The sequence below is a fragment of the Portunus trituberculatus genome, chromosome 42, assembly GCF_017591435.1.
Source record: "Portunus trituberculatus isolate SZX2019 chromosome 42, ASM1759143v1, whole genome shotgun sequence".
NCBI lineage: Eukaryota > Metazoa > Arthropoda > Malacostraca > Decapoda > Portunidae > Portunus > Portunus trituberculatus.
In genome coordinates, this window is record NC_059296.1 from 6,357,501 (window position 1) to 6,371,682 (window position 14,182).

The following is a 14,182-nucleotide window of genomic DNA, read 5'->3' on the forward strand; positions in this document are numbered from 1 at the left end:
CCAATCATTCACTGGCAATTCTCTTCGTTTCTGAATAAGTGAAGTGTGTTCCTGGTACAGTATTCTTTCGTGTGCTGTATTATTTCGTGTCCATGGGAAGTGTATTTAATTATTTACCTTCCTTTTTCTCTCAGCTTTATTTCATCCCGTGTCTTCATACTGAGTGTTTGAGCTCATGGTTATTAGCTTCCGTTCTCAGCAATATCAGTACTGTGTCCATTAGCAGCGCCTTCACCAATACCACCACCACCACTCAGCATTAAGGGGCGTATTAAAAAACGCTCTGCTCTCTCACCACAACTATTTTCCAAGGCCACAGAGGTAATTAGCGGGGTTTTCAAGAGTGTTTGTCCAATTACTAATGAAGAAATCTTGTCACTCTGCCTTTAGAACAGTAAAATCACCTTAAAAAAATAGTGTGAACTTAAATAAAACCTTTTGAAATAGTAAAGGTGAAGCACAGATGTGTTTGAGAATACGAGCCTCAAACTATCAACACCACCACCACCACCACCACGAGTCACCAAAGGTATCTGTCACCACCACTATCACCGCCACTCAACACCATCACTTGTTATCATACGCCTTTTATTAGGAAACATCACCATCACCATCACCACACTCACCATATCTCGTCCCAGGAACCTCACTATCATTATTACCACCCACCGTAACTTTTACCAGGAACATCCCAATCACCACCACAATTCAACACACTCATCACCACTTATTACCACCCATCATAACTTCTACCAGGAACATCCCCATCACCACCACCATTCAACACACTCATCACCACCCATGGAACATCACCACTATCACCATCACGACCACGACACCATAATTGCACTTCCTTTTCAGAACTAATGGCGTAAGAGCTTTCTGTTAGGAGTAGGTATTAGTTATTTTATTGGTATTTAAGATCCTACTAAATTTCGTCACATAGTTTTAGTGCGAGGTACAATAGTGGTTTGGCGAATCCTCGGTGGGGTTGATGTTAGTCTCAGATCGTTGTGGAATGCGCATTTTGGGTCGTGTTAGGTGGGAGATAGAAATGGTGCAGTGCATGAAAGACTGGCGTGTATTCTAAATTAAGTTACTCCCTTTTAAGAACATGTGCCTTTTTTTTTTCTTTCAAATTGTGTATATCGTGTGTGTCAGATGACCGTTATTTCTATAGTTACTAATCTTCTGAACTGACTAACTTCATGCCTCCCTTCGCGTCGCTGCACAAAGCTGTTTGCTGACTCTTACTCTTACCCACATTCTGTCCATCTCACTTTACTTATCCAAAGGTTAACCAGTAACTTCACTCTTTCGTAACTATCAGTGGTAATCTTTAAAACTTTCTTCATATCTCGACTGAAACTGTTTCGTAAGACAAGTATGAAGACGCATCAGAAACTATAAACTGGGTCATTGCTTCAGTTGTCTGCCTATTCTTTTCTTTCGGGGTAAGACATTGTGATCAGACTTTTCTTTCATTCATATTTATGCCCTTGGTAAATCTCCCTGGCATGTAGAAAAAAAAAAGGAACACGAAACGCCCAGTTCTATAATAACCTTCACAACTTCATTAACACTTCGACAATCACGTGTCTCTTCCTCCTCGGCAAGACCCGTGTGGCTCCAGTTATGATCCCTTGATGAATATTTCTTGCGATTGTTGGTCTTAACTGCCATGGCGAAGCTTAATGATTCCATAATTCTTTCGTGCACTCACTCATTAATTACCAGCACTCGTGTAAAGCTGAGTGGCGGCGTGGAGCGGCCTTTACTCTGCTCTTTGCGTTTCCATCTTTATCTTTTAAGAGGCCACAGAACACTTACTGTTATCCCACACACTCACACGAAAACGCTCAGCTCACGTGCACGCCACACTCCATGTTCCTTAATGGCCTTCATTAATATATTATCGTACAACGCAAAGAAACAGTACGACATTACCTTCTCTGAATTATGTTGCATCGTTGCTTCTTTATTTCTCTATTTCTTATTGTAAAAACCTTGAGGAACTGTTGCAGAAATACATTATTATCATTATTCATTCACTCGTTTGCTTATCAATGTAATATTAATTTATTTATTAATCTACTTATCCATTATCATGAAGTGAATGTGTTTACCATTGCTACGGATCCCGCTGACTCACTCTTCCCCGAGTCAGTGCACGACGCACCATCTACGTACGAACATACTGATTTACTCCCTCGTTTGTTTACTGGTGTCTAGAAGTTAAAAAGGATCGACAGGGAAATGCGCAAAGCGTGCTCCTTGTAATCGAGTAAGGTGAAATTGTGACTTGGAAGTGTGAGGCTCGTGTCGCGCGGCCTGAGGGTGCGGCACCAGCCTGACCTTGGGAATGTAGCGATGCACCACGATAGAATTCTCTCGCGTACATTAGAATACAGTAACTTGATCTTTCAGAGTACTGATGAGCACACACACACACACACACACACACACACACACACACACACACACACATACACGGCCCGGTAGCTCAGTGGTTAGAGCGCTGGCTTCACAAGCCAGAGGACCGGGGTTCGATTCCCCGGTCGGGTGGAGATATTTGGGTGTGTCTCCTTTCACGTGTAGCCCCTGTTCACCTAGCAGTGAGTAGGTACGGGATGTAAATCGAGGAGTTGTGACCTTGTTGTCCCGGTGTGTGGTGTGTGCCTGGTCTCAGGCCTATCCGAAGATCGGAAATAATGAGCTCTGAGCTCGTTCCGTACGGTAACGTCTGGCTGTCTCGTCAGAGACTGCAGCAGATCAAACAGTGAATTACACACACACACACACACACACACACCTTTTCATGCTTTTAACGCTACGTTGTACCTTTATAAGCGTTGAGTTAACATCATGGAAATAAGAGGAGGTTCCACAAACAAAGACGACGAAAGTCCTGAGCAATAAAAGGAGACGTAAAGCATGGGCAGCAATAAGTGGCTAATAAGATATGCATGGGAACGAATACTTTGCTCCCGTCATTTCATCGTGGTTGCGTTGTGTACACATGAGAGTAATGGGACGGGGGGCGTGGGACGACGTGACTACACTGACAGGCGTAAGCGCTGTGAGCAGGGTACATACCTAGTTATTCTCCTTCAATTAGTTGTTACGTCCAACCCGTAACATACTCCACTACCATCACCTCCTCCGCTTGCTACCTCGTTCGCCACCTCTCCACCTCCCCTCCACGTCACCGTCTCATGAAGCCCCGCTCCTGTCCCGAAGTAGGATTCACGCGGCCCCATTCGACTCAAGCGGAAGTGTTAAGTGAGCTTCCTGATTTTTGGAAGGCAGTAAACACACCGCCTCTTGGAATACCGTGGGATCCACATCACCCAGCACTTCACCACAGCGGCACTCCAGAGAACCAGAGGACGACTTGTCTCGCACTGTACCTGTATGTCTGGTAGGGAAGGAGTCTGGTCCTGTGCCCCCCGAGGAAGAATCCTACAATGAATTCCTCTTCCCATCACCTAAAGGACGCTCCTCAAACCGCCAAATCATGTCCAAGCTTGATGAGTTTTTTTTTTCCTTAACACCTTCACAACAGTCTGATCTTAAAAAGTTATTGCTAGACTTTTCAGAAATCACAGGTGACCTTCCAGGGCTTTGTACTACTATCCAACATATAACATTAATATCTAATGACATCAAGCCTATAAGACAACCAGCCTATCGCATTTCACCCATTAAAAGAGACTTGATGAAAAAAGAGGTAGACTATCTGCTCTGTCATCACCTTGCAGAACCTAGTATATCCCCTGGGCTTCTCCTGCCTGTTAACATCTAAGCCAGATGGTAGTAGTCGATTTTGCACCGACTACAGGAAATTAAATAAAGTGACGGTGCCAGACTCCTACCCATTGCCCTTGATAGAGGACCTTATAGATAGCATAGGAGTAGCCAAATTTGTAACCACCATAGACTTACTTAAGGATTACTACCAGATTCTCCTCTCGGACGAGGCCCGAATAATATCCACCTTCATCACCCCCTTCGGGCTATACCAATACACAGTGATGCCCTTCAGCTTGTCTAATGCTCCCGCCACCTTCCAGAGGGCTATAAATTACATCACCCAGGACTTGGAGGGAACATCTACCTATCTGGACGACCTGGTGGTGACTTCAGACTACTGGGTGACACATCTGACCCGTCTCCAGAGGCTGATGGGTCGGTTATGATCAACCTGGCCAAGTCCACCTTCGGGAAGTCCACGGTGGTCTACCTGGGACATGTGGTGGGGAACGGCAAGGTTCGCCCCAAGAGAGCAAACGTGGAGGCCATCCTTGGCTTCCCTGTCCCTACCACCAGGACAGCTCTCATGAGGTTCTTGGGGATGGCCGGTTTCTACAGACGGTTCTGTAGGAACTTCTCCACCCTGGCCGCCCCCCTGACGGACCTTATCAGCACTTCCGTCCCCTTCCACTGGACCCCGACCTGTGACCAAGCCTTCCAACATCTTAAGGCGTTCCTCTCCTCGGAGCCAGTGGTCTGGACGCCAGATCACTCCCGCCCCTTCCATCTACAAGTGGACGCGAGTGGAGTTGGAGTGGGTGCTGTCCTCCTACAAGCGGACCCCACAAGCGGCATCCTCCATCCCATCGCCTATCACTCCGCCAAGCTGAAGAAACACCAACTCAACTACTCCACCATCGAGAAGGAGGCTCTGGCACTCGTCCTGGCGCTCCAGCGTTTTGAGTGCTACCTTCATCCTGGCCCTCAAACTACGAAGGTTTTCACCGATCACAACACTTTGGGCTTCACGCCATGAAGAACCGAAACCAACGCATATTTAGGTGGACCTTGTTAACTCAACCCTTCAACTTGGAAGTCCACCATATCAAGGGGGTGTACAACGAGCCCATTACGGAGGTCTTAGGGGGGAGGGTATGTTACGGCCCGCCCGTAACATACTCCACTACCCTCACCTCCTCCGCTTGCTACCTCGTTCGCCACCTCTCCACCTCCCCTCCACGTCACCGTCTCATGAAGCCCCGCTCCTGTCCCGAAGCAGGATTCACGCGACTCGAGCAGAAGTGTTAAGCGAGCTCCCTGATTTTTGGAAGACAGTCTAGGTCAAGGCCTCAACCAGTAAACACACCGCCTCTTGGAATACCGTGGGATCCACATCACCCAGCACTTCACCACTGCGACACCTCATACGTATCATTTCCCCTCGTCCCGTTTTTCCACATTCCCTCCATATAGGATTAGTATTATTGTTAGGTATTGTTAAGTTGGGTTCTTTAGGGTTATATTTATTTGTGTTATATATATCTGTGTATGTCAGTTTCATGTGTATTTTGTTATTGGATTATTAAATAGCTTCTTAAGTGCCCCTTTGCACATCCTCACCTGTTGAACCTGCAGGTTTTATTTTTGTTATTGTTCACCGGCTCCCCGATGCCAATCTTACCCATTTAACCGGTGAACGTAACATAGTGAATGTGGGGGTTGTGTTTACGTAGTGTAATGTGTGTGTGTGTGTGTGTGTGTGTGTGTGTGTGTGTGTGTGTGTGTGTGTGTGTGTGTGTGTGTGTGTGTGTGTGTGTGTGTGTGTGTGTGTGTGTGTGTGTGTGTGAGGACCTCGGCAAAGTTAGCACGTGTTCTAGCATGTGCGTGTGTGCATGTGCATCTTAAGTAAGGTAGCATTAGGCTACACGTCCAACTCCCACGAATGCATTGAGACCTGTATTTTTATTTTTTTTCCTTTTTTGTTTAATGAAAGACATTTTCCCGCGTCATTCAGCCGTGTTGCTATTTTAATTTTTTGTGCATTCCGCAGGCTCTCACGACTCCTTCAGCTACAGTCTCAACCCCGACAGCGAGGTGGCACCCGACGCCCCAGACCCGGTAAAGGGACTGATGAGGGTTGTGCCTTGCCTGGCCCGCCCCGCCCTCCTCCGCTGGTCCGTCACTCAGCGAGCAACTGTCACTGAACAGCTCCGTCATGGTGTAAGGTAGGCTTGTGTGTGTGTGTGTGTGTGTGTGTGTGTGTGTGTGTGTGTGTGTGTGTGTGTGTGTGTGTGCGCGCGCGGGCTTAATTCTCCGTGAATAGGTGGTATAAAACACGTGACCCCCTGAGGAGTTACGAGGAATCGCCTCTTGGGGCCCGAATTATGCATGAGTCCCGCTGCCCCTGAGTGTTCGTGGGCCCACATTGATCTCTGGCGACGTGGGGGAGGAAACCATTACTACTTCTATCCGTCCACTTTCTCCTTAATTACTGGAGATGGATAACAGATCATCATATCATACACACACATACGCAGTAATCCACTGTCGCGTGTACTTTCAAGGATTATTTAACTCAGTGTGTGTGTGTGTGTGTGTGTAGTGCACGCAGAGAAGCCACATCATTCAGCTCTTCATTACTCTGCACGCGACTCCCTGTTGTCCGTCCTTCATTCCTGATTTGTTGTGTAATAGGGACATGCGTGTTCCAGTGTTTCTGTGTTCATGTCTTGTTTTTATTGCAATTGTTTTCTACTTGATTTGTTTTGTACGGTCTTCAGTGGAGGACTCGCTTGTCGTGGTTTGCTTGTCCCAATGACCAGAGAAGGTTAAGTAAATACATTCATTATAAGTCATAGAATTGAATTTTTCCTCGTCGACTACTACTATAAGTCTTTCATGTAAATTTGTTCCACGTGGTGTTTGATTCATCTTCTAAAAGCTGAATGTTTTATTATCATGCTCGGTACGTGTTTTTGAACGTATGAGAAATGTATCGGAAAAAAATAGTAAATAACTGGAACTTTTTTGACAACATAGCAAAGTATTCATCAGGTATATTAGAATAAAAAACCTGGCACGCGCGCGCACGCGCACACACGCACACACGCGCACACACGCACATGCACATGCACACGCACTCACACACGCACACACACGCACACACACACACACACACACACACACACACACACACACACACACACACTCACTCACTCACTCACTCACTCACTCACTCCCTCCCTCCCTCCTCACTACTCAATCACTGCTCACTCCTCACTACTCAATCACTTGTCACTGCTCACTCCTCACTGCTCACTCCTCACTACTCAATCACTACTCACTTCTCACTCCTCAATCACTCCTCACTACTCACGCACTACTCACTGCTCACTCCTCACTCCTCACTGACAACTCACTCCTCATGCACTACTCACTCCTCACTCCTCACGCACTACTCACTCCTCACTCCTCACTCCTCACGCACTACTCACTCCTCACTACTCACTCCTCACTCACTCACCACTCACTACTGACGCACTACTCACTCCTCACGCACTACTCACGCACTAACTCACTCACTACTCACTGCTCACTTCTGCTCACTGCTCATTCCTCACTACTCGCGCACTCCTCACTCCTCACGCACTCCACATTCCTCACTCCTCACGCACTCCACACTCCTCACTCCTCACGCTCTCCTCCTCACTCCTCACTCCTCACTAATGAATCACTGCTCACTGCTCACTACTCACTGCTCACTGCTCACTGCTCACTACTCACTACTCACTGCTCACTGCTCACTACTCACTGCTCACTGCTCACTGCTCGCTACTCACTGCTCACTACTCACTACTCACTACTCACTCCTCAATCACTACTCACTACTCAATCTATTGTACGTAGCCGGTTTAGAATTAACTGTGCCCTCCTGCCAACATCGTCCTCCTCCTCAGGTACTTCGACATACGAGTTGCGGCGCAAGGTTCCAAGTTCTATTTCGTCCACGGACTCTTCGGCGGCGACCTTCAGCCTCTCCTGTCTGAGGTACCACCACCAGCATCACTATCACCAATCCTCACCAGCATTTTGACAGTCACTACTCATCACTTTCCTCGACACTACCATCAATCTAGGCAACGTCACTATCGTCACCATTACAGCTACCCTCATCACCACCATCGCTATCACCACTATTTCAGTTTTCCATATCCTTGTGTATTCGGCTTTGGTTGTCTTTCTCCTCACTCGTTTCGATCACAAGTGATATGCGCATTACGAGTTTACTTTGTTCGATCACTAAATATCCATACTTTGTCATTATACACAAATCTCCCTGTTCGTGCATTCTGTGAGGAACGTTAGAGTAACGAGGGACTTCTATATCTTTTCTCACAACCCAGCGTCCTGTAATGTTCCTCTGCTAACTAACATTTCCTGACTTCTGGCTAATTCTTGGATCTTTAAGGGAACTAACAATCAAGTGGGCTTTTTTTTCTTTCCTTACTTTTTGTTGCCTTTGGTCGGCTTCCCCTCTTGCATAAAAAAATCCATTCCGTAGGTGCGCCTCTTCCTGGCTCAGCATCCCGGCGAGGTGGTGCTCCTGGACTTCCAACACTTCCACAGCCTGGAGATGGATGACCACGCCGCCCTCATCGCCTTGCTCAGGTCCATTTTTGCCACCACACTCTGCCCGGTGTTCACTTATCTACAGAACCTCAACCTCGACATTCTGGCGCGACTCAAACACCAGGTAACTAACTCACTGCATGGAGGGAGGGGACAGACGAGGTGTTGGATGAAGTGTAAGATATGGATAGTTGTACATCAACAATAATGTGCAAGACACTAAACCATAACATATTACGTTGTTCTTCTACGACACACAAATACTCCAAAAGTAACATACTTTTTGATTTTCGGTCTCATTATGCAGGAATATAACTGTCGCTAATCATTACAAAGATCATTATAAGAAACAAATGCATTCTGTCATCTCTAAAAGCACAACTAGCGCTAGTGTCACCACGGTGTGCTTCCATGCAGGTACTGGTGTTTTACCGTCACGCAGCGGGGGAGGACGCCGCCTCGTGGCTGTGGCCCAGTGAGACCCTTCCCAACCCTTGGCCCGCAGCCGTTACTGTATCCTCCATGCTTAGGTTCCTGCGGACAAAACTTGCATCTCGCGACCCTGACACCTTCTTCGTCACACAGTATGCCTCTTTCCCTCGTCTCCTTTCTCTCTTTGCTCTCGCCCCACATGCTGAACGAGGATGAAGATATAACGTCTCGGGTTGTAGGAAAGGATTGAAGCTTTCGGTGTCTCGGTTTCCTTTCCTTAGTATTCGTGCAATTTCCCCATTGGGTTGTCATATAAATACTGAAAAATTGACTGTAAAGGTGAGATAAATCTTTAGCCAGTTTAAGATGTGACCGCTAATTGTTGCAGGTGTGTTCTGACGCCCACGGGGAGCTACCTGGCGAAGCACTTGTGTGGCAGTTTGGAGGCAAACCTAGCCATCCCTACCAACCAGGTGTTACCCGGCTGGCTGAAGGGTCTACCTAGCGGAACGCCAGGCGCTAATGTTGTTATGGTTGACTTCGTGGAACACAACTCTTGGGAAGTTCCACGTGCTGTCATCAACAAAAACATGGAAGCTCTTCTACAGGTTCCCGCTAAGCTCAAAGCGCAGCCCACGATGTAGGAATGACTTCAGGAGGGAGTATAGTGCAGCTCAGGTGTCCCACAGACCACTCGGTAAAGAGTGAATGCCAGGGCAATGACACTGATGGCGTCACTGTCAGCCTGTGTTGACAGTCCAGGTTACGGTTTGATTTTGATGTCTTACTTCCAAATCAATCTACACACAACCCAGCACACTATACAGTAAAGAACGATGTACTCATTTATTGACACTTCATCATGTCCAAACTCTTAATATTTGCTCCATTTGGTGTTATTTATCTTAGATCCGCGATCTTTGCCCAAGATCAGCCTGTGTCAACCTGTTTGTTCAATGGAAACCCTTGGAATATTTTCCATCTCTCAGGAAACTTTTGCGTAATAGTAATTTTTCTTCGATTCATATTATATTTATTTAGATTACTTTCTAAGCAGAGTAATTAGAAGATATTTTAGTGGTTTCGATTTCTTCTTTCTTTTTCTATCTAATTATTTTCATTTTGACCTATTTGTAATACGTGTATGCCTAAAACATAACTATAGAATTGTTTTATGTACAGGATGACTTATAAACCATTGCACATTTTGTTAACCCTGACGATTTCTATTAGTATATTTATGCTTGCTTTAGGCAGGAAATTTGTTGACACAAATAAGAAGCTACAGTTAGACTATGCTGATTTATGGCATGACACAGGTGAAAATATCAACTGTTTTCGAGAAAAAGAATAGTAATCTTCGGTATAGATAGTTCAGCTTATACGTTATGCAATATCTTAACATGTTTCTAAATATCCTAAAGTTATCGCGATAGAACTTTCTATCAGTGTAATATTGTTTGTCGAATACTTCATACCCGCCGACAGGGTTTGTTGTGGAGTGTAGTGCGCGGCGAGGAGCGCTTGTGCAGTGCTACGTATGGCACAGGACAGTATTCTGAAACACTTCTGTGCATCACTTCCTCTACATTCAAAAGACTCTAGTTAGGATCACTGTGGTTTTTAAGGGTGTTTTTATGGTTCTGGTTACAGATTAACAATATTTCTGCATTGTTAACAGGAGAAACATTCTTAAGAATCAGGCTAATCATCTCTGTGGCCTTTGAAGATCGTCATTGTGGGAGAGCGAAGTGTTTCAGAATAGTGGCCTGTACAGAAACACTATGGAGACACACTGAATCGAAATCCCGTAGCAGATGACAAAGTATGGGGCGTGGGTGACTTGGTGGAATGTGAGAGCTACATCATTGAATGGGTAGCATAGATCTTTACTAAAACAAAATAGTGCACTCTCAATGGTGACCTGCTGCGTGTGTTGGTGTAGCAGCGGTGCAGGAGGTGCATTCCCCACGCTGTAATGTGTCCAAGAACCATCGTAATGTCCTGTGGTATCTTTTCTTGCCTTTACTACACATGCTCTCTCTCTCTCTCTCTCTCTCTCTCTCTCTCTCTCTCTTATCGTCAATAAAGTACTATAAACTTTGATTAGACTAGACCTTCACCACTCAGTTCAGGACCTTACCTCTTCCCGTGCCAAGTCAGAGTACAACGTCTTCTTCACTGTTCCTGCGATCCGAAAGGGGAAATACAAGTTTAAATCCCCCTTAGATAGTCAGCAGTGAGTCGGCGTCATTCTTCCCTATTTCATTATATAGTTTTGCCTCTTGCCTTTGCTCTGGACCACCTATTAGTATTTCCAGGGCAGGGCATAGATTCAGTATTCGTCACCTCATCACATCATCAGCCGTCGTGTTTGTTGTTTTGTTGCCTCCAGTGTTCATGGTAGGAAGTCTCAGTCACACGGGTGTATAGAAGTCTGTCCCTTTTGCTGTGTGTATGTGAAATGTCTCCGAGATTCTTTATTTGTCGTGTATGTGTTCAGATGCTGTTGCCTGTTGGAGTGTGAAGGTAAAATACTTGGATGTGTCAAGGGTTTATAAATCTGTAACTGTTTATATGGATTTGTCTGTGTATCAGGCTAACATTTTTTTTTCCAGCTGTGTAGCCGAAACGGGATGTGGAAATCAAAACTAGAATTTGTCTAGGTATCATTGAATGAAACTTCCTTTTATTCCCCGTCATGAATCAAAATTCTACCACGTGAATCAAAGTTCTATGTAATCTTGGCACTGCTTTATTCGTGTTTCTGTAAATGAGAGTGTGGAAGTTTGTACTAATTCTGTGTGGGATTGAAGAGATGTGGGATTCTTTTTCAGGGCAAGGTTAGGTTTCTTTGAGGTGGAGGAAGGACAGTTGAAGTTAGGAAATAGATTGGAGTGACAACTGATCATATTTAGTATAAAAGATGATGTATGCAATTATGATTAAGCAGAAAGTCCGCATCTCCTTGACCTCTGTCATATTTTGAAATAGTTTCGGCTGTTGTGAAGACTGTTCAAAGGTGATTAGTCGAGTTTTCATGGGTGTTTTTCCCACTGATGCTGCACAATCCTTCTTAATCTACCACCAAAATCATGAAAAGACTCATGGAAGCTCCAATAGCTGTGATATGGCCTTTTGTTTCAAGAGTTTCTCCTGCGTTGTCGAGAGAGAGAGAGAGAGAGAGAGTGAGTGAGTGAGAGAGTGACATGCCAGACGTAAGATGTATTGAAGCATTTCCTCGGGTATATTTTTCAACATTGCCTCCGTCACTGCCTTGATGCGAGTTCTTCACCATCTCCTTGTTTACCTCATCAGTGTTCCTCACGTGTTGTTAATTAATCGTAAGTGTGATGTCACCATTCGTGAAACCGCACACCAGGAGTCACCTCAGAGGGTCAGAGAGAGTTGAGATAGCGGGGTTCCGTTTTCTCGTGTCGCATCTAGTCCGCAGCGGCGCAGCCTCAGTCGTCACGAGAAACGAATTAGTTTCCTTGCTGATTGTATGATTAGCCAATGTTCTGAAACACTTTACTCCCTCATTACAAATATTTCAACGGCCATAGAGACGATTAGCCGGTTTCTCAAGTGTTTCTCCCGTTAACAATATAGAAATCTTGTTAATCTTTCATTTGAGCCTTTGAAAAGCCTATTGAAGTTGCTGCGCATAAGTGTTTCAGAATATGGTGCTGATCCCAGTGATAGTGCGGGAAGACGAGCCTGACTGCCCTCTGCACACTGCCCAGGTGACTTTGGTTTGGTTAAGTTTGTCGTTGATTAGAAGCTGTAACTGTGATAGTCTCCGGAGGGTCGGGAACAGCAGCAGGGCCTGATTAAGGGTGTTATTTCAGAGTGACGCCTGTCTCATTCTAGCGGATAACTACGCGTCACCAAGTTCACCTCATGTTTAGTTTTGTACGTCAAAAAGGAGGAGAAAGGTCATCACTGTATCGGTGTATATTGCAATGATGTATGTGGTGCTATTTATTGGATTTTACATATTTCTTTTTCTTTCTTTCGTTCGCTAGAGTAAGACAGGTGTGATCCTGTAAATGTATCCAATTTTGTGTGCCCGAGCCCCGCCTCACTTGTATATACTGTCCATTGCCCTTGTTTGCACACACACACACACACACACACACACACACACACACACACACACACACACACACACACACACAATTACTAGGACGTGGTTATATAAAGTTTTCTCAGTGCTGGTTTCTTCTTTGCTTTCCTTCCTTTTCTTTCTTGTCGCGGTGTGTTGAAGAAAGGTCGGTTCCAGGCTTCCAGCTGGCAGCGAAGCCTTATCAGCTGTGGTGTTCCTTCAGGGAGTTATTGTTCGTTTAGGCTAGCGTGTAAATCAGTGGTTCTCATTTTTTTTTTTTTTTTTTTTGCGAGCGATTCTATTTGAATCATTTCAACCCTTCGCCACTCAGAGTAAAGGAAAGAAAATAAAGAGTGGCTTATAAACCATCGTCTGAGCCAGTGGAGAGGAGAGGAGACGGGAAGAAAGGAAGGGGGAAGGCTGTTCCTTTGAAAGGATTAACTTTTTTATTTCCTATGAAATATGAAAAATAATATAAATAATAGTGGGTAAGAAAAGAAAGGAAAATTTGACAGGAAGCGGATAAATAAAAAAAGAAACAATTGCAATTAATAATATTTCTCTGGTAACCGAGTCTAGGCGGGGGATATGAGGCAGGTATGGCAGACTTATTGTTTCAACTTGTAACCTCGGCATTACACACTGAAAGCATAAGATTTTTTCTATGTCCTTGCGACCCATCAAAATTCATCTCGTGACCCTAAGTTTGAGAACCGCTGGTGTAAATATTGTTGGAGTTTCTCTCTCTCTCTCTCTCTCTCTCTCTCTCTCTCTCTCTCTCTCTCTCTCTCTCTCTGAAAATGACTGAATTACAACATATGCCACGAAAAACATCTTTATCGTTATTGATCTCTTAAATTGTTTGTTTTCTCCGTAAGACTTTATTACCTACTGTGTACTTGTGCGACGGAAGCCGAGTCATCGCAGCCAGACGTGTGGCAGCAATGTAACCAAGACGCTGAGTAATAAAATACATCATGTAACATAAGACTTTATTTTTTGCTATATCTATCACAACAGCTTTGGTACAGTGGGGCTTTATGTATTGCACGACTATAAAATATATATTCGTTGGCCATGTATATTTATACAACAACGTGGTACGTACATATCTATCGACGCCAAAAAACACTTAAGATAAGAAAGCATGAAGGAGGTTTGGAAGTCAATTATAATAATTTTTGATTAGTAAGATTGTGGTAATTTATTGCGTCGAAACACCGTCACTTTATTGAAATAAATTAAGATGAAACAATGTGT

General features: G+C 44.9%; 1 protein-coding gene across 2 annotated transcripts in view; it reads left to right on the forward strand.

The window, feature by feature from the left end:
• LOC123517772 overlaps window positions 1–13,905 on the forward strand; it is a 20,302-nt gene extending 6,397 nt beyond the window's left edge. For both annotated transcript variants that reach the window (XM_045278209.1, XM_045278210.1), the window contains exons 3-7: window positions 5,804–5,978; window positions 7,710–7,800; window positions 8,315–8,506; window positions 8,800–8,966; window positions 9,203–13,905. In XM_045278209.1, the coding sequence (XP_045134144.1) occupies window positions 5,804–5,978; window positions 7,710–7,800; window positions 8,315–8,506; window positions 8,800–8,966; window positions 9,203–9,458 (881 nt within the window). In that variant the 3' untranslated portion in view covers window positions 9,459–13,905. The remainder of the gene's footprint in view (window positions 1–5,803; window positions 5,979–7,709; window positions 7,801–8,314; window positions 8,507–8,799; window positions 8,967–9,202) is intronic.
• Window positions 13,906–14,182: the final 277 nt, after the last annotated feature.